The sequence below is a fragment of the Nyctibius grandis genome, chromosome Z (genome assembly GCF_013368605.1).
Source record: "Nyctibius grandis isolate bNycGra1 chromosome Z, bNycGra1.pri, whole genome shotgun sequence".
NCBI lineage: Eukaryota > Metazoa > Chordata > Aves > Nyctibiiformes > Nyctibiidae > Nyctibius > Nyctibius grandis.
The window spans coordinates 64,190,462-64,211,295 of record NC_090695.1 but is presented as its reverse complement, the minus strand read 5'-3'; the positions used below and the strand labels follow the sequence as shown (position 1 = coordinate 64,211,295).

The following is a 20,834-nucleotide window of genomic DNA, read 5'->3' as shown; positions in this document are numbered from 1 at the left end:
CTGGGACCTCTCCAGACTCCCAAGAAGGCTGAAGAAAAATGGAGAAAGGTCTCGCGATGATGTCGGCCAGCTCTTTCAGTACTCTGTGATAAAGCCCTTAGGGCCTCATAGACTTACATGGATCCAGCTGGAGCACCAAGTCTCAAACAAGTTCAGAGTTGACTGGCAGTTTGTCATTCCCCCAGTCATGGTCTTCCAACATAGGGCGCTGGGGGTCCCAGGCCTATCATCAGTGTTACAGAGAGAGGCAAAGAAGGCATTAAATGTCTCTGTTTTGTCTACTGCCCTATTTATGAGGTGACCGACCTCATCAAGTAACACACCAATGTTACCTCTGATCCTCCTTTTGCTGTTAACTTATTTTAAACAGCCTGTTTTTGTTGTCCTTCAGAGTGCTGGCCAGCTTGAACTCTGAGCTTTGGCGCACAAATTTTCTCCCTACACAGTGAACAGCATCTCTGTAGTCCTCCTGTGTTGCCTGTCCTTGCTTCCAATGTCCATACACTTTCCTTTTCCACCTAAATTCTTGGAGAACATCCCTGCTCAGCTAAGTCGCCCTTCTGACCTGCTTGCTTGACTTCCAACACGTTGGAATTGCCTGCTCCTGTGCTCTTAAGAGATGGCTCTTAAAAAGCAACCAGCATTCATGGACCCCAATACCTTGAAAAGCAGATTCCCAGGGCACCTTACTGACTAGCTCCTTCAGCAGGCCAAAGTCTGCTCTCCCCATATCCATGGTCAAAGTTTTGCTGGCAGTTTTTCTCCTATATTGCCAACGATTTGAAACTCAACTACTTTGTGGTCTCTGTGACCAAGATGGCCACCAATCACCACTTCGCTCATGAGTCCCTCTCTGTGTACAAACAAATCTAGGAGGGCACCTTTCCTAGTTGGGTCCCTTAGTACCTGCACCAAGAAGTTATCTTCAACGTGCTTTAGGAATTTCCTGGACCTGTTTGTGTCCACTGTATGGTATTTCAGTTGATGTCTGGGTAGTTAAAATCGCTCATAAGGACAAGGGCAGGTGATCGAGAGATACCACGTAATTTCTTGTAGAATAATTTGTTGGTGTTGTCGTCCTGCCTGAGTGGTCAATAGTAGACTCCCACAACAACATGCCCTTTATTTGCTTTCCCCTTCATCCTTATCCAGAAGCTCTCAACTGTGTTGTTGCCAACTGCAAGCACCATAAAATCCAAGCCCTCCCTTGCATACAGGGCCAACCCCCCGCCTTGTCTGCCCTGCCTATCCCTCCTGAAGAGCCTATAACTGTCCTTCATGGCACACCGATCACAGGACTCATCCCACCAGGTTGCACTTATGCCAACAATATCGTAGCTCTGGAACTGGGCCAAAGCAGTGCTGGGACAGCAGGCTCAATGTGCATCAGCAGTGTGCCCTGGTAGCCAAGAGGGCAAACTGCATCCTGGGTGCATTAAACACAGTATGATCAAAAGAGGAGATTGTCCCATTGTATTTAGTGGTCATGCAGCATCGCCTTGGGTACTGTGTGCACTTTTGGGCCCCACAATTTAAGAAGGATATTAAGGTACTTGAATGCATCCAGAGGAGGGCAACAAAGACGGTGGAAGGGCAGGAAGGCATGTCCTGTGAGGACTGGCTGAGGACATTGAGGGTGGACAGAGATGTCTCCAAGCAAAGGACTGTGATGTCACCTAGCAATGGATTGTGACACGGCATCCTCTCCTGAAGTCCAGGGTGGTGAGCTGGCTGCGCACCCTCAAGATCCACAGGGCAGCAAGGAGGGTGCACAGCCAGCTCACCACCCTGGACTTCAGGTGAGCAGACTTTGGCCTCTTCAGGGACCTGCTTGGGAAAGTTCCTTGGGATAAAGCCCTGGAGGGAAGAGGGGCCGAAGAAAGCTGGTTAGTATTCAAGGACCACCTCCTCCAGGCTCAGGAGTGATGCATCCTGACAAAGAGGAAGGCAGGCAAAAACGCCAGGAGGCCTGCATGGATGAACAAGGAGCTCCTGGATAAACTCAGGCACAAGAAGGAAGTCTACAGAGGGTGGAAGCAAAGGCAGGTACCCTGGGAGGAATACAGGGAAATTGTCCGAGCAGCCAGGGACCAGGTTAGGAAAGCTAAAGCCCTGACAGAATTAAATCTGGCCACGGATGTCAAGGACAACAAGAAAAGCTTCTATAGGCATGTCAGTGATAAAAGGAAGACTAGAGAAAATGTGGGCCCTCTCCGGAAGGAAACGGGAGACCTGGTTACCTGAGATATGGAGAAGGCTGAGGTACTCAGTGACTTTTTTGCCTCAGTCTTCACCAGCAAGTGCTCTAGCCTCACCACCCAAGTTGCAGAAGGCAGAGGCAGGGACTGGAAGGATGAAGAACTGTCCACTGTAGGAGAAGATCAGGTCTGAGACCATCTAAGGAACCTGAAGGTGCACAAGTCCATGGGACTTGATGAGGTGCATCCACGGGTCCTGAGGGAACTGGCGGATGAAGTTGTCCCCCAAGAAGGTAACCCTTCTTGGGGGACCTGGGCATTTCTTCCACCCCTCTCCGGGCCAGCCCATGACCATGCCCTCTCTTCCTTTTCTAGCGTGACACCCACTGCTGCAGCGCTGGCGAGAGGGAGCAGCTCAACATCCCCAGTTCCCCCCAGCCCACTGCAGCCCGTGGAGAACATGGCCACAGAGCTGGACAACCGCTGTCCCATCTGCCTGGAGGGCTGGGAGGAGGCCAGCTACGTGATGCTGTGCCTCCACCAATTCTGCTACACATGCATCCTGCGGTGGGCTGAGAGCAAGCCCGAGTGCCCCCTCTGCAAGAGGAGGATCTTCTCCATCTTGCACTCAGTGCAGGCGGACAATGACTATATGGAGCATGTCATCACACCATTCGTGACACCACCAGTCATCATCCACCAGGCAGGAGGATCTCCTGGACACCCAGCCGCCCACGACCTCCATAACCCTGAAACACACCAACCATGGGCCGCAGAAGAGGTGCCCAGGGCTCCTGTGGGCAGCCTCCAGCCAGAGGAATGGGTGACCCTTTTCCGAGACCACCCAACCCTCCTCGAGACCCTGCAGCCCTGGGTCAAACCAAGGCTGAGGCAGATCTTTAGGAACAACCCGACGGAGGCAGCCGTGGTGGAGGGCACTGTCATGGCCATCCTGACCAACCATGGGATGGATGAAGAGCTGCTGGTCCGCACGCTGAGGGTCTCCCTCCAAAACCTCACAGAGATATTCGTGCAGCAGCTTCTCCATGTAGCCATGCGACGGTGCAGCAGGGAGGCCCGTCGTCTGTTGAGCCAGCAGGAGGGACTCCCGGCCCCAGCCCAGCCCCCTTCAACAGCCCTGTGAGATGCAGCGTAGACGAGCTTCCTGGCGCCTCATCCACTGCCGTTGGTGGGAGTCCTAGTAGCCACTCCTCTGCTTCCGTTGCCATCACCGCTGGAGCAAGAAGAACCCCAGAAGGAGCATTGAATAAATAATAGTTGAATATCTGGCAGCCTTCTCTTTTGTATGTGAGCAAGTTCCCTGTAATTCCAGTGATATGAATAAAGTGACTCATATGTCACTGTTGTGTCACAAGGGAGTTAGCCTTAGAGACAGCAAAATCAGTAGCAGTCCATGCCATGAGTGAACTGTAAAGATTCTGTCCTGGTAATGTGACTCATCTTGAGTAAGTCAGTCCCTTACTGCACACATAAAAAGTCTGCTTCATTAAGAAAAGTGGAATCTAACACTGAGTTAAAAGCCTTAAGATTTAGCCTAGTATTTTTAACTTTTACTTTGGTACTGTAATGGAACAGTATGTGCTAGTTGTTCTTATGTAATAAATACCAAAAATTGTTTTGTTGTATTCTTGTAGCTCATATTGTGCAATAAACTGCAAAAGTATTTTTAAAACAATATGGCGTTAATAAAGGCCATATTAATTGGATGCTCTGTGAGTTTTCTGCTAAATTCATTGTACACTGCCTGTTTTCAAAAGCATATTTACGTACTAGCAAGTAGAAAATGTTTTAAGAAGTTAGTATTTTAATAAAACTTCAGAAAAGTGTTTATAGTGCAATTTTACATTTCTGTTAAGTTCTACAGAAAATAAATGTTTTTAGTCTCATAAGCTTCTCACAAGCTTCTCACAAGGACATAAGGGCCGTAATGAAAACATCCAAAATCATAAGAGAAGATCAACCAGGAATTGCCAGTTGCCTGTCTCCTATTCATGAACAAGGGTATAATTAGCTGTACAGAATATTAATAAAATTTAAATATATCCCATGCAATATGTTAAGTTTTACTGAAGGCATAGAGGGGATTCAGAAAATCATAATGTACGCACTCAGTCTATGTATGGGCATATCCACATTTAATCTTTGTACCTACCAAAATATAGGTGTTGACAGAACATGAGGAAATATTACTGTGTTTATATATAATTAAGTTAGGCAGATTTGACAGAGGAGCTCATACTCATAATTCAGTGTTGATTAGCCACCAGTTGATGTCACTAGGAAAAAACTTACCTTGCTAATCAATAGTTATTTGACTTTTCTTAAAACTTTCCATGAAGCCCTTCATACTAACGATTATCACAGGCAAGGTTCAGGACTAGCCAAACTAATCTAGCATGGTAATTCCTGTGTTCCTGTGAAAAATGACAATTTATATTGGTAAGTCTCTGGAGTTCCCAGTTTTTGTATGTGGTCTTCCTTAACATTGTCATTTAAAGGCATACTCCACAGCCATTTTTCAGTTACTTTCTAGTCATCTGTGTTCCTTCACATAAGATTCCACTTTCAGCATGTTTTATGTTGTTTTGTCAGTTAATCGCTGAGCTTACAGGAGTTTTTATAATTTAGAGGATGTGACACCAGATATTATCCACTTAGGTAAAGCCCATTTTGTGCTCAAACTAACCTTCCGATCTCCAATGGAAAGACTAGTAGACCAGCCAAGGATATTCTTTTAATGGAGACTGATACTGTTTTCTACCGCACAGGGAAGGCAGGCTGGAAGGGCACAGCTACCCGATTCCCCAGCTGCTCCCGTCATATGCATATGTAACTATGTACCAGCCGAAAGTTGGAGCAGAGTGCCACTGCGTTCTCTCCCTCCCCCCAGGCAGTGTGACTCTCCATCTTTTCTGGTACCATCTCTCCGGAAGGAAAGCAGGCTAAAGATGGGTGAGGGTGTCTGGGTGAAGAGGTCATCTACACATTTCCTGCGGTGAGCAGTTGAGAGTTCCATCTGACCAGTTTGCAACTGTAGCCAAGAATGAGGCTTTGTATGTACCACCCACACTCCTGCATTTTGTAACTTTATGACATCCGTGGAAGGTACTCCAAATATTAGCTGCAGAAATCGTAACTTCAGCACAGGAAGATTTGTCATCTGCTGCAGCTAACACCTCTGTGGTGGACTAGGTCAATGAATGTAATAGAAAATCATGTTGTAATTAGATCTGGTTTTGAACAAAAGACAAATTATTTATTTCTTTCTTCAAATGAAGCATAACACTAAGGTATAAGGGGAGTATAAATAACATCTGATTGTGCTCCTAAGCTCCATGCTATAACTTTCTTGCAATGACATCCTTCAACAATTTAACTACATCATTACTGTTAAGTATTAATTGCACAAAACAGATACACAAAATATATAATGAGCTAGAAAGAGGACAACATTCTTCCATTATGACAAACAACTGTAACAAGAAATGGAAAAGAACCCGATAGACCTAGGCTTACACAGATGGCAACACTGAGAGTTTTAAGTCCTCTCCTTGAACACATTACATGTGATAAATAATATGCAAAATATTCAAAGAATTTTATTGTTGCTTACAGAAGATACTTAGCAAGCAAAGAGACAGCAGCAATCACTGCCTCATGTCTCATATCCCCATCATTCAATGCAAATTTTTACATTTCATGCAATAATCCTGAGCTTATTTTCAGTAACATTGAAATGTCATCTATATTAATTACCAAATACATACAGAGCCCAGCTATGGGTCTATTGTATTATTAAGGCATGAAAAAAGAATAACAGTTTATTAACTCTGAATGCCACAAATACAGCACAGCAGTTAAAAGGCTCAAAAAAGCTCAGAAAGTACCAGTGATTTCTGTGCCAAGGTCCTCCCAGAACATGACTGTGAATCATCAGCTCCTGAAAAGGTACAGAATCAAATCCTGGCCTTGCTGACATAAGGGAGTTTTGCCATTGCCTTGACTGCTGGACCAAGCTTCAGAGCTTTCAGGAGTGACTCAGACTCCTCTTCATATCCCCAAAAAATTGACAAACTTCCTCTCACTCAAGTCAAGTATGAATTTTAAAAACAATACCTACATATTGTTTTCTTAATTAGTATTTTAAATCTATGGAAAGGTTCCATTCATTATACAGTATGGCAATTAATAAAAAGCCTTTTCAGAAAAAGCTTATTTACTAGTCTGATTTATTAGTATGTTAAAAGAAGGGGGGAAGTATCATGAAATCTCTGCCAAGTCTATGCTCTATTTATAAACTATTTTTAATGTTAAAATGAAAGACTTGGGTAAGCCAAATCAAGGATATGTGATGCAATTCTAGTCTTCATGGTTCAATGGCTCTTCTCAAAGACAAAGAGCACCGCAGCCTTGTCCAGTCATCACGTGAAGAACTTATCATCTGCATAAACTGTAAGGGGCTAGTAATATCTGGATTGTGCAGTTCTTCACATAGTCTCTATTTTACATTTAAGAAGTTCTTGCAAAATGCCCTGTGGTGAGCCAGGGTATTCCAGTTCAGTTAACTAAGCCAGTGAAACCAAGGCCAAATTGGTGGTAAGACTTACTTCAAACTTACAACTGTATTACGCCCCACAGAGGGAACTAAAATAGCAGATGACCTCCTCTAACTGCTACTACTGTTGGCTGCCCCTTATATAGATAGCTCTGGTTGAGCTCAGAATTCACAGATCCAGTAGCCTCATCCTTCACTTACAGGTGGCCCACGGTCTGCCATGGAAAGAACCATTGTTTGCAAGAGGGACAGACTATTATGCAGCCTTTGTGCATACTTGTTTCCATGCCTGCACCCTTGCACACACAAGCTACCCCTTGCCAAGGATGGTGTTGCCCAATTCTGTCACTGCAAGGCTCTGAAAACTTTGCAGATGCACAAATCCAACTTAACTAATTTCATCTAAAACACCAAGTTAAAATATTGAAAAAATGGTTCATCACAATAAACCATTCAGGAAACTCATTACTCTCTCATTTGAGATAGGAGAAAAAAAGGTTGTTGGTATTAGAGTTACTGGGTTAGAATTTGCATGGTTTTTGGTTAACTTCTACTAATAAATAAGTTAAAGAAGACTAAGGCTATAAATCGGTACTGTTTAATTTATAAATATCCACTTTATTTCTATTCTCTTCTAAAAAATGTGTTAAGGAAAAGGGTGGCCAGAAGGATTACACATGTTGTAAATTGTAATTTGGTTGTTAGGCTGTAAAAACCAAACACATTAAGTGAAGTTGAGCACAGTGTAAGAAAAAGCCAGTTTTTAATTAACAACTTATTTACAAGTTCATAAAATCAACTGAACTGGAGTAGATGTTCTGTGTTTGTCACCAATATTTTATTGTAACTGGTAACTTGAACGCTTTATAGTAGAAGAACAAAAAGAAAATTAAGTTCACTATATACAGCCTTTGTACAGGCTCCTTGACTATACACAAGGCATAGTGATCATAACACAACCTAGTCTTCATAATAATTTGTGCACAAAAAGACACTAATCAGACGTTATGTGAACATTACAGTGAAACGACATCACAAGTCCAGTGAAAATTCAGCAAAATACAAAACATATTGATCTACTGCAAATGACATCCTTTAAATCAATAAGCCTTTATTCAGTAGTAACTTAACCAGAGTCTGATGCAGAGATTTGTTGTGTAGTTATAAGTCTTTTAAGTGAAGCAACCTCTGCAGATAAATTTGCTATGCCCTGCTTCAAATACAGGTTCTCTGACTCAGAGACATTGTAGATATTGTCTTTTATTTCAACAACTCCAGTTTTGCAACCACTTTGAATTTTTACATTGAGTTCCTTCTGATGCCAGAGTTCGGGTTTAAGTGACCAGTCTTGGATGTTAGTCACTTGAACTGAGAAGGGAGTGTGAGAAGAATGCACCAAATTTTGTGCACCATGTTTTTCAAGCTCAAAATGTCTTTTTGAGGACATGTCAATGGGTGATGACAATTTCTGTGTTGCATCATAGTCATTATCCATTGCTTCCACTTTAACTTGCATGGCTTTGGCTTTAATTCGAAGCTTGTGAGGCAAAGCTGAAGAATTCACTTCTGGAACCTTAACTGTTGCATGAACATTTTTATGTTCAACTGGAGAATGGATTGGACCCTTAGGAACCTGCTGTTCATCTTCTCCATCAGATGACTTTCCAACTACACCATCATCAGTTTCTGACGTTCTGGGGGAATTACTGGAGGACCTATTAACTTGCAAGAGAGGAGGAGAATGTGAGTATACATTGAAGGTAGCTCCCATGTAGTTTGGATATATGGATGCTTTATATGAACCTCTGTCATCTCTTGGCTCTCTCTCTAATTCCATGGGCTCCTGTTTTATAATCTGGAACTTATTTTCAGGACTTCTGCAGTTGCTTTGTATACAACTTGGTTGAGTATGCTCTGTGGCTGATATTTCAGACACATCAGACATTGAGCTTTGAGGAGAATGTTTGATGACAGAAATACAACTGCTACCAACTATAGATGGTTCATGTTCATCTACAAAGGAGTTAATATTTGATTTGGAACTCTGATAGTCTTGGAAATACACAGTTGTTGAGCTACTGAGTTTCTGTATCTCTTGGGCATAGGCTGCAGAACTAATTAAACCGAACTTTAGCTTCAATGAAAGCAGCTCCGCCTTCAAAGTGGCATTCTCCTCTCCCAGTGCAATTAGTTTGTTCTCTAAGACAAGGTCATTCAGTCGTCGTTTTTCACGAGATCTTTTGGCAGCTTCATTATTTTTCCGCCTTTTCTCCCAATACATAGCGTCCTTCTTTTCATCTGGAATGAATTCTCGCTTTCTCCGGCAAGCTGAAGATTTGCTTTTTCCATTACTTGCTTCAGTAAGTAGTATATCTTCATTTGTAGACAATTCTTCAGACACTTCTGCTAAAGTAGACTTAAGTACCATGATTTTGTCCACATTGCTACTTGTGTCAACAGGTCCGTGTTCCTTTTTAAGGGTCTGCATTTTTCTCAGCTGCATCAGAAACAATTTGCAGTAGATCTACAATGAGCAACAGAGCAAGCTATTTCCCCAGTACTTCTCACTCTACAACTTGATAAATACAGTGATTTTAAATCCACACACATTCTTCCTTTTCTTTCATAGTCTCAGATAGAAGCGTCTAGGAACCAATTTTCTTGGCAGAGGCAATGGGAATCTTCCTAAAAACCTGGAACAAATAGAGAATTTGATTACTATTTAGGAACTGCTGGTTCAGGACATGCAAAAGTAGCTTTTGATAAAAAGCTTAGACTAGTATTTGGTCTATTAAACCTGCAGTAATATGAAGACAGTTCAACACTGAAACAACTGACATTCTAAGTTTTATGATACCTAGGTAGCAGATTTGTTTTCAAAACAAACACAATATGATCCAAGGAAAAATAAATTTAAAAAATATTTGAGTTTTGATCCTACAGTAATGTTGTCACAGAACTTTCCATGATATCACTGACCAACCTAAACCTCCAACACTTAACACTGCAGGACACCAGGCATGCTGATGAGCAGCACTGGTAAATATCTTGTTCTTCCACATTGAAGCATCTCTTCTGAAAACAGCTGTGGTGTGTGACTTAGAAATGCTATATATTTGGGTCCTTCATGGATTAAAAATAACATAAGCTGATTTAGAGAAGCTGGAGTGCTTTCTGTTGTCTTTAATAGCTTTAATAGATAGTGGTGTTATTTTAAGATTTAATTATTGGTTTTGTATTCTATTAAAAAAATATGTACAGATATATATATCTATATACAAATGTTTATACACACACTTGGAATTTTAAAATGCCTTTTTGATCAATCATATCAATTCAAACAAGTAAATGCACACAATTTGGGCAAATACCTAACTATTAAAAAAAATTTATAAGAAAAAATGTATTACATAATTTTTTTCTTGTCTCTTACAAAGAAAACTTTAAAGTCAGTATTGGAAAATACCTTAGAGGAATAACATTTAATTAATCATTTGCATTTATTACATCAAAGTAAAGTTTAATACATTGAGGCATGTGCACCTTTAGAAAACAATGTTTGCATTAAAGTAGAAGTTTAGATCTAAAAGTCTTACCATTAACAAAGGAAAACTGGCTTAACATTTATCTTCAGACATTTTAATCATTAAATTTGAACTTAGCATTTAAATTGGCCTTTGTTTTATTTAGTCCCTTTTAATGCAAAAATACTTTATTCTCATAAGATCATTTGGTCTTGATCTCAGATATAGCTTCTCAATATCTCATTTTCCACAGTCAGTCACGTTCCTAGTAAAATAAACGTAGTACGCTAAGTACTTCTATAGAACTGGCTAGAACTGACTATAGAGTCAGCAGTGATTCTTGCCTGTATAACAAAAAAAAAAACCCAAACAAAAAAAACACAAAAACCCAAAAAACAGCCACTTCAGATTAATGTCACTGTTTATTGGGAATGTTTTTACAATGACTAATGAAAATAATTTTAACATTATCAGTTGGGAAAGTTGTAAAAGAATTAATGAATTGCATTCTGCCAGTTTGTCCTGTCTTACAAAAGGCAAAGAGGAGTGAGTGATGTAATGACAATTAAGCAGGGTCATAAAGACTCAGGTTTCAAGCTGTGTTCTGTTCTATCAAACCATGCCAACTCTTCTGTCATGAAAAATTAACACATTTAATAGAACAGCTAAGTAGAATTTCCCAAAATCTGTGGTTAATTACTGACATGTAACTATTTGTCTTTGATAATACAGCCTTAATGGAAAATAGAGCTATAAGCCAGCCACACCAAAGACAGCATTTAACATTTTAGCACAAAAGCAGCACCACAAATTGCCATGTTTGTAAAGGAGAAATGTATCCCTAATATACAAGCAATTACATAGTTAGATCCTTATCCAAAATTCAAACTGGAGTCAAAGGGAGTTTTCTGTCAAGCTAAATAGGAACTGGATCAGGTTTAAAAAACAAAAATAAGCCCCACAACAAAGCAACGCCAGTTTGCCCAAACATTCACTATAACTTGATTTGCTCAATAAGCTGTATAGCCATTCTGTCCATTTCACTGCTACATGTAATCAATGGTTTAGTTAATATGCATACCATTGTAAATCTAGTGCAACCCAATACTTAAAAAAAAAAAAAATCATTGTTGAACACATAGAATTTAAAAATAAAAAAAAAGAAAAGACAAGGCCACCTGAATTTTTGTGGCATTTGTAGAATATTCAGTTTCTGTACCACGACTCTACATTAAAAGAAGAAAAATACTGGGATTTTATTTCATTATCCTGTAGCATTAGGAATGCACAGCTATTGATCTGTAATTTTCTTGATATACTACAATTACTTTATTCACTTGTATCATTAACAACTTACGCGTTTCTGAGGAAATGCACACACCTACGGCACACAGCAGGAAGCAGTGTAACATGTACTGAATACCCATGAAATCATCACTTGTCTCTTAGTATGCATCTCAGCCAGCTCTCACTGAAGTCAAAAGGGTTCAAAACAACTTTTGTGAAATTTCAGGGCCTTACTAGAGCGCTACACTCAAACCCAAATAAAATTATGTATTCTCTTAGAAAAGGTATACTAATATGCATACATCATTATTTTCTATATATTTAGCTGCCATATACCCTGAAACATATACACTTACTTGAAACATTAGCAACAGCAACAAGTACTTATAAGATTTGTGTATATTTTAGAACAATGAAACTATGCTTACACAGATTTAATACAACTTTTTTTTCCCTCTTATATTCCAATCTTCCATTTCCACATGATATAGAAGCAATATGTTTAGTCTTGAACAAGACTGAGGATAAGAACTATCATAGAATCACAGAATGGTTTGGGTTGGAAGGGACCTTAAAGATCATCTAGTTCCAACCCCTCCTGTCACAGGCAGGGACACCTTTCCTCTAGACCAGGTTGCTCAAAGCCTCATCCAGTCTGGCCTTAAACACTTCCAGGGAGGGGGCAGGCACAGCTATGACTTTGTGTGTATCTGTATGGTCTCCAGCTCAAAGTGATTCCACTTTGGTGTTTGGCCAATACTGTGATATAGGAAAAATACTGATAATGAGAAGAAGCAGCAGCAGCGAAAAGTTGTTGGTTTCATTTTTTTTTCCCTAAATGAATGCAGACTAATGGCATCATTCATCAGTATGACCGTCTAAGTATCAGTAAAAACTCAACTGCATGTCCAAACAATCTTCTGCAGCCTAACACTGGCACTGAGCTGCACTTAACAACCCAACAACCCGCACAGTTCACGTCCCTTGTTTCATAGGAGTTCTGCAGCCTGGGCCATTACAGTGTACAATCTGCTCGCTGTAGCACTAGTAACTCCTGTTTTGGCCAGTCTCCCTCCTGTACACATTGTTCCTGGCACAAATAGACAGAAAGTAAGTAGCATGCAAGCCTACAACAAATATTAAGTGTGTATCAAAACGACCAGGTTTTTCATGCAATATTCAACTTCCCTCTCTGCCAGAGTCTATCAGTAAAGCTGTCAAGACAGACATGTAACCCACTGACATAGTCTTACTGGTTTGCTATTTATGTAGTTAGTTCTAATGCCATTACTTTAGTGAACTAACAAAACAACAATAAATCTTTAGCTCTTTCCACATCCGCCTTGAGCACTTTATCATGGTAACTGGAATTGCTGCTTCACAAACAGGAGTCAAAGCCCTTGTTTATTAATACTTCTCCATGTGGATCAGCCCAATGCTGGGTCTATAAACAAATTAAATTCCATCTGATGATAATGGCAAAATGCCTTCAATGAAACCAGCCATTTCACTTCACTTGCATTTTATAATTCCACTGGAAAACAGTATTTACACATAAATTAATGAACTGTAATGATTCCTCTGACTAGATTTCAAATTCCAATATTTTCCCTTATGATTAATTTTTCAATTGCTTTATCACTCCCTCATAAAGTGTTATAAAACCAACATTTAATACTGCCTTACGTTAGTCACTGTTAAAGATTTTTTTTTGGTTGGTTGATGTTAATGGCATTGAGTGCCAATTCAACAATGTAATAACACTCGACCCTATTAACTTAATTACAGACCCAGTCTTGCTCCCACAGCAATTTTGCCAATGGCTTCAACAGAAGCAGGATACAATCCCAGATCCAAGTAATAATGAGACTGTTATATAGAACTCGTGCTATTGAAGCAAGAAATTGTTATATGCAGAAATCATGAAAAGTTAATTTATCCATGGACTTCAAAACACTGAAGTGATCTGATTATGTCAAAATAGCACATTAAGGATCTGATACTGGGGATTTGTGTATTCGCACTGTAATAATTGAAATGTTTCAAAAGGTTGAAGGACAGGGCCAAAATCTTTCCTCTCTCTTCTGCGTAATTTAATTACATAAGTCATTTCTGCTTTAAAGAATGCACGTGAGCCTCCCCATGTACATATGTTACCCCACAGAGTAACTGCGGATTATTACTTGTAGTTAGCAAAATAATTCATTTTATCTCCAAGCATAATTTTTCAAACATATCCTAGAATGAGACAACTAATTGTTTAATTCTATTGCTCTAACATTTTGATAGCGATACTACGAAACTAAATGAAATCCCATTTCTAGCAGTTGGATGCTCAGATACAATTCACTTTGTATCACCATGCGTCCAAAAAATTTCTCTGTCCTTCAAAAATGGAAGAAAATAATGGCTAAGTACAACTTCTTGTTTTGAAAAAGAAACACACCTCTATCACCCTCACCACCATATGGCAAACTGCAGAAAAACAATAAAAGCTCGTATGCATGTGTGTCTGTGCATATTTTTAGTTATTGATGTCCATGTTTTGCATAGGTATCATTAATTATACTACTGCTACCATTCTGCCACAGGTTATCTATTTTGAAAACTGTCTACATACCCAAAGAGATGGTGTAGAACCTGCTCATAGATACCAAAATGACCAGTTCTCATTCCAAACTTTGAAAAACTGAAGAATGTAGTTTGCACTTCATCTTCAAAGTGTTTTAAAAACAGTTGGTATCTGTCTCAAGACTTTTATGAGGTACAGAAAAAATATCATCCTCATTGCACATGCAGGACAGGAGGCTGAATTTAAGCTTAGGTGATGAACACACAGCCTGCCTAAACACTGCTGAAATACTTTGGAGCCACTCTACCTCTACTGATTTTCACAGACAAAAATTATGCCATGAAATTCTGCACCTCTCAGGTCTATCATAATTCAGAAATCCTCTCCAACAGAGGATGTGGCTCCATTCCAACCTCCACAGAAATCCTTCAACATACTTTTTCTTGCCTTTTATCTAATGCTGTTAGGAAAATTATGTTCCTGTTGAAGAAAAGCTTTAATGCTGGCTCCACTGGAAGAGTGACATTATCCCTAGGATAGATTTGCAGGCAAGAAGGTCTAGGCAATGTAGAGCAAATGAAGTTCAAACTCCCTGGGAAAAAAATCTAGGTGACTGCATTTTATGCTATGATGGACAGATTATCCACAGTCACAAAGGGGAAAAGCATTTACAATACAAATGTTACCACCAATTACTGCCATTATATAGTTGCACTCAGAGACCATGAATCCATTACAACAGCATGGAGCAATGCAGAGCTATTGAGCCTGTACACAGTTCCCTTTTCTTACAACTTCATGGGCATCTTAAGTGCTTACGGTTTCAGGATCAACGTATAATTAGGTCAGTGGAACACTGATGATGATAGCTTTGTACAAGATGACCCATTTTTCCTAAAATGTTGATCATCTTACTGAAAGAAAAAAATGGGAGATGTCTACACAATATAGTCCATTCAGAACATCAAAAATCATTTATTATGACACTTTTCAATCAACTATTAAAAAAAAAAATGAAAAGATTGTCATGCAGCTTCATATTACCCACCTCCAAGCTATACCCAGAAAGTTGATGTCATATGTAATTTTTACAAAAGGCTTGCATTGTTAGAAAAATTACTTAAGTTACTGTTTATCTTAATAACTACAAATTAACTCATTAAAGTACAGCCTGCTTCCCAAAGGTAAATTACACAAATTATGCAAATATAATTATTATTTGGAGAGCACAAAACATATGTTATAGGTAACTGTTGCTCAAAAAGGTCAGTCAAGGTTAATAGGTGCAAATCTGACCTATATTTTCTTCCATTTCCTTAGGAAGACAGTATGATTCTATCAGATCTGTTCAATTTTTCCAAAACACGCTTTTTACTGCTTTGATTTAAGGGGGAGGGAACAAAATCTAATAATGTTACTGAAAGCACCAGGAAAAACTTTAAAATTGAGAAGCAAAGGAAATTTATATATAAATTGCATAAATATTTAATTACACATATATAATAGTGTGTGTATAGAAATCATGCCATTTTAAATACCACATCACTTTCCAGCATTTTAAATAAAACCTCAACAGAAACAATGGTTGCTGAAGTTACAGTGCTATGACAGTATGCTTCTCATTTTAATAGCTACTTGATAGCAGGAAAAACTAGACTGCAAAAAGCTATAACTTAATAGTAACAATGTTCTGGAAATACGATCTCAGCTTTCCCCTGGTTAAGAACCATAAAAAAACCCCCAACAAATTAAATGTTAATTATTCTGACAACAAATGGCTTTCTATTATTGAGCTGTGTTCTTAAAATGCCAAGCATGGACCAGACCTTCCACTGACCTAAATTTATACAGTGCTATTTAAAGGCAGCAGAATTATGTCAATTAATCCCAGCTGATGCTCTAAACATGCATCTTGTTATATAACAACTGAAGCACAAATATGTAAAAGAAGCAACGCCTGTAAAATGTTGGTATTTACCACTCACTGCAAATGGCACAGAGAAATAGTAATCTTTAGATCTCCAATTCTGCATGATGGTCCAGGCAGGAAGACCACTGCCCATGCTGAGCACCATTTTCTTTATTGAGTTCCATTCCACTCATAAGAAGAGGTCTTGCAGCACTGTCACGTAACTGCTAACTACTGTGCAGCCACCTCTGTGGCAAAAAAAAATGGTTAATTATTCAAATACTTCAGGACATACTGAAAATTACACCAAGATGGAGCAACTCAAGAAAGGGAAAAAAAAAACCCCTATCTTAACTAAGGTACTCTTTCTGACAGAAGACAGATTTGTGTAATATCTATCACCAGATTCAATCCCATAGTATGCCAATTTGGACATGGATCAATTCAACAAGTGAATTAGGAAAAAAACAGGATATCTAAGGAGGTCTTAATAATAATTCATTTCAGTTCTACCTTTTAATACAAGTTTTTAAGAACATTGCTATCATATTTTGAGTCAAGTTCAAGTATGCCCTTGCTTACGCAATCTTATTTTTGACAGTCATGCTTAGCATCAGCATTAGACAGTTACATATACCTTGTTATTTAAAAAGCCCAGATTTTTATTTATTATTTTCAAACACTTTAAAATACTGTAACATGGAAATCAACTGTCATTTTCTTTTAGAACAGACTGCAGGAATTGGCCATCTATTTGCATTTTTTTTCTATTACATATCCTAAGCACATTTATATCTCATAACTGGCTGTAATGATCATGGCAAGGTCACCTAGAAGAGTCAATTAAGCTGATGAGTCAGATACATTGCTTAACAGTGTATAGACTCAAACAGAGGATTTTATTGTTCATATTATTGCATCATAGTGGTGTTATAACAGCAGTGAGATTGCTGTCTGGAAAAAACTATTGCATAAGGATAGTTTGCATAACTATTTGTTAAAATAAGTCAATTTAAAATGAGCTAAAGGTTTATTTATGAGTTTTATTTCAAGATAAAGGATTGAAAAAAAAGCAGCGTGGTACTGATACCTTTCACAGACTCTAGTTAGACTTCACTGCAATAGAAAGAATGTCTGTGTGTTCTACAAATTTTGGCCAAAGCATGGCAAATACTGTTCCTCCTTAGGATGAGATAAGCTGTGAGGAGGTCACGTAAGTTCATATTGCTGATGGGAAGACTCTTAAGATTTTTGACACCTTTCAGAGCAGTTCCTTTAGAAAAAAAAATTTAAAAAAAAAACCCACAGCAGACACTTGAGGCTTTGAAGTCAAATCCAGGAAGCTGGATATTTTAAAAGCTAGTGAAGAGTCCTTTGGAGAACAAGAGGAGTTAAAAATATAAAGTAAATAAAAACGGAAAGTAGAGGCAGATCATTATAAAGAGTGTTAGCACTTCAACAGTCAAAGACATCTGTAACATGAGAACTTTCATAACAATAACTGTTAGTGCCAATGATATTACGGATCTTTATTCAGTAATCCTTGAACTTGTCAGTTTAAATCAGGTCTTTGGGCCAAAACCTGAATCCTTATTCATTCAAGTTTCCCATCAAAGTCAACATTTTGATTGAATAAGGACCGTAAAAGTGATGCACATAGCAATATTTTAAATGAGGCTCTGGATTGAATTAATTACTGAGGAGGGCAAAGATGACTCAAAGTAGGTTACATACACAGAAACAAACACAATGAAACTGAGTGCAATCATTCAAGTTACAAGGACAAGAAGAAAACAGGGTTGTTTTTAACACAACAGTAACTCCAAGACAGCTTCATGATCAAAGCTGTACTTGACCCCAACAACTGACTAGCAGAAAAGTTTATATGCATATTATCAAGAATATCATATTTTTAAAATACTTTGCAGCTATTACCTACGGCAGGTATACCGAACATAAAGACGGTGGCTGGGGTACTCAGTTTGGACTTTGGAGGTTTTGGTCACAAGCACAGTCACGGTGGTTTCGTCTGCTTAGAGGATCGTTTTAATCACACACAAAAATCACCTCATCTTGAAAGCCAAATTATCAATCAGTGACTTTCAAGCTATGCACCCATCCAGGACAGAGCACAAGCTGACACAAGAGTACGGGACATCCAGCCACGGCTTTCGCCACTGCAACGCCAAATTGACTTGGCAAAATAACAGAATTGGGCAATGGCCATTTTTGTTGTTGTTGTTGTTCGTTACGTAAGGAGAAAACCAAAAATACTCGTATGGCGGGAGTCAGAGGGGTTGGGCTAGGCGATCTCATGCCTACCTGCGAGCCGTAACCCTCCCGCGGGGTGCGTGGGGAGGGAGGCCTTTGTCTGGCGCTCCCTGCCTGCGGGCGACGGTGGGACAAGGGGGGGAGACGGGCGGGAGGGGTGGGGACGCTCCGCGAGGCCGAGCTGCGGGGAGGCGGCCTCTCACCGCGCCCCGCCACAAAGGCTACCCAGGCCCGGCCCGGCAGTCCCTTACGTGACCGGCCGCGCATGGCGCCCGGCCCGCTCCCCCTTCAGCACGGCCCCCGCGCTATCAACCCGCCGCTCCCCCCTTTCCCTCTCACCCACCCGCCGCCGCCGCCCCAGCCCAGAACAAAGGGCTGAGGGGGAGCGCCAGCGCCCCCAGCCCTCGGTCGCCCGCCGCCGCGCGGCCGCCGCGCCCCAACGGCCACCAACGGCTCCCAATGGCCGTTGAGGAGACGGCGACCGCCCGCGCGCGGCGCAAGCCCGAGGGGGAAGGTGGGCGCGGGATCGGGCTCCGCGTACCGGCTCCGCTCCTCCCCCCCGCCGGGTCTGTCACACTGACCTACTTGCGCTGCCGGCGGCTGCCTCCGGGGCCCGGCTCCGCTGCCCTCGGGGGCCGGCGGCACCTGGACCCCCGCCCGCCGCGTCCGTCAGGGCACGGGCGGGACGGCTCTGCCGCTCTCCTCCGGCAAATCTCCTAAATGCCTTCCTCCCTTAAATTACACGTTCTTTTTTTTTTTTTTTTTTTTTTTTTTTTTTTTTTTTTTTTTTTTAAAGAAACGGCGAGTGAAAGCCCGTACCGGAGAGATGGCTCAGCGTCTGGGCGAAATGCCTTCCTAAAAATACAGCCTTATCAATACGTCTCTGAAGGCGTGGAGTTAAAAAATCCGAGCAAATGGCCTCGAACGTCTACATGCACGGCTCTGGAGAAAAGACCAGAAATAACACATGAAGCCACAATTGCTAAAATGCGATGGGGCTAAATATAGACCCAACACAAATCTCGTTTTAAGGCACCCGGCACGCAGCCGGCGAGCGCGCCTTGCCTCCCCACTTACCCAGTTGTCTGCTTCCCTCATTAAACACACTTCAACAAAATCTGGTACAGTTAAGGGGTTTCGGGGGCTTTTTTTCAGGGCGAGATTGTCCTAGTTTCTTTGTAGCGAGATTATAAAATCGCATAATTAGCTCCCTCTTCCCAGCCCGGCTGCCAGCAAATTCCGTGGTTACATAATGCAACATTTCCAGGAACTATTATGCGATCGGTCCCGCAGCGCCTGAAAAACAGCGACAGAAGTGACGGGGAGGGCTGAGGCGAGCACAGCCCCGCACGGCGCGGGGACAGGGGCCGGGCCGCTGCCATCAATCCCGCTTGCCCGCGGGCGACAGAAAAGGGGGGTCTCGCCGGCAGGCTCCGGCAGCACGCAACTCCCGGGGGTTTTGGGGCCCAGGCGCAGCTGGCGCTCGGGACCCAGCCCTCCGCCCCGCACGGCGGCCGCCGCGGCAGCCCGCTCCCCGCCGGCACGTTATGCAACGCGGGAGAGCTGCTCCGGCGGCGCTGCCCCGGGCTCGCTGTGGGGAGAAGCGGCGGGTAGTGCGGCACGCCGGGAACGAGCACCCCCCGCGAGGGAAAGCCATCGGCGGGCATCTGCCTCCGGCGCCGCCACCCCTCCACCGAGCCGCCCGGCAGCGAGCAGAGCCGGCCCGCCCGGCGGACCCCTCTCCGCCCGGCGGCAGCCGGAGCCGGCTGGGCTCGCGTTATGTAACCACCGCCCCCAGCCGAGGCGGGGCGGCGGCCGCCGCCGAAGCCCGGGCGAACACCCTCACTTCATACCCGCGCACCGGTCCGCGCCCCTTCCTACCTGCAGCGCAACGCGGGGAGCCAAGCATCCCCCGCCCCGGGCCGGGCCGCGGCCGAGGCGAGGCGAGGCGAGGCGAGGCGAGGCGAGGCGAGGCGAGGCGAGGCGGGCGGTGGTGCGGTGCGGTGCCGTGCCGTGCCGGCAGCAGCGAAGCGGTCGGGCGGGCGGGAGCATGCGGCGGCGCGGAGGGATGTGTGTTAGTAGGTCAGGGCTGCGCGGCGCGGGGCTCATAGCCCGCATGCCAGCATCGCCGCGCCGTGACTGGCGGCGACATCGCCCCAATCGGCGCCGGGCGCTGCAGGAGGACGACCAATGGGAGAGGACGGGGGCGGGGCGGGGCGGGGCGCGGGGCGGTGTGTGGTACAGTAGGTCTGTGTGCTGGCGATTGCATAACCGCCGGCGGGGCGGGGGGCTGCGCGGGAGGGGCGGGAGGGGGGGGGAGAGCGGCGCGGGGGGCGCCGGCCCTTACGTAACCGCCGCGGCACCCCGCGGCAGCGCGCACTGGGGCGGTCGCCCCGCTCAGCCTCCGCAGGGGCGCAGCGCCGCGGCACCACGCCCCCCTTCCCGGCAACGGCGGGGGCTGAGGCCGCCGCCCGCGCTGCCGGGGACACGGAGGGCG

The 20,834-nt window shown here is 42.8% G+C and overlaps 1 protein-coding gene across 4 annotated transcripts; it reads right to left on the bottom strand.

The window, feature by feature from the left end:
* Positions 1–5,453: 5,453 nt before the first annotated feature.
* NFIL3 (nuclear factor, interleukin 3 regulated) lies at positions 5,454–20,453 on the bottom strand. Of its 4 annotated transcripts, XM_068422764.1 has the most exons (4): positions 20,219–20,453; positions 19,415–19,633; positions 19,157–19,279; positions 5,454–9,467 (listed from the first exon to the last, which is right to left on the bottom strand). In XM_068422764.1, exon 4 carries the CDS (start codon positions 9,275–9,277, stop codon positions 7,901–7,903), a length of 1,377 nt encoding a protein of 458 aa, XP_068278865.1. In that variant the 5' UTR covers positions 9,278–9,467; positions 19,157–19,279; positions 19,415–19,633; positions 20,219–20,453; the 3' UTR covers positions 5,454–7,900. The 4 variants fall into 4 exon arrangements, with proteins under 4 accessions (XP_068278865.1, XP_068278866.1, XP_068278867.1 ...); XM_068422765.1 differs by lacking the exon at positions 19,157–19,279; XM_068422766.1 differs by lacking the exon at positions 19,415–19,633.
* Between the last annotated feature and the right edge of the window lie 381 nt (positions 20,454–20,834).

Excerpts from the sequence above, each read along its gene's own strand:
- NFIL3 (XM_068422764.1), bottom strand. The coding sequence starts at position 9,277 with ATGCAGCTGAGAAAAATGCAGACCCTTAAAAAGGAACACGGACCTGTT.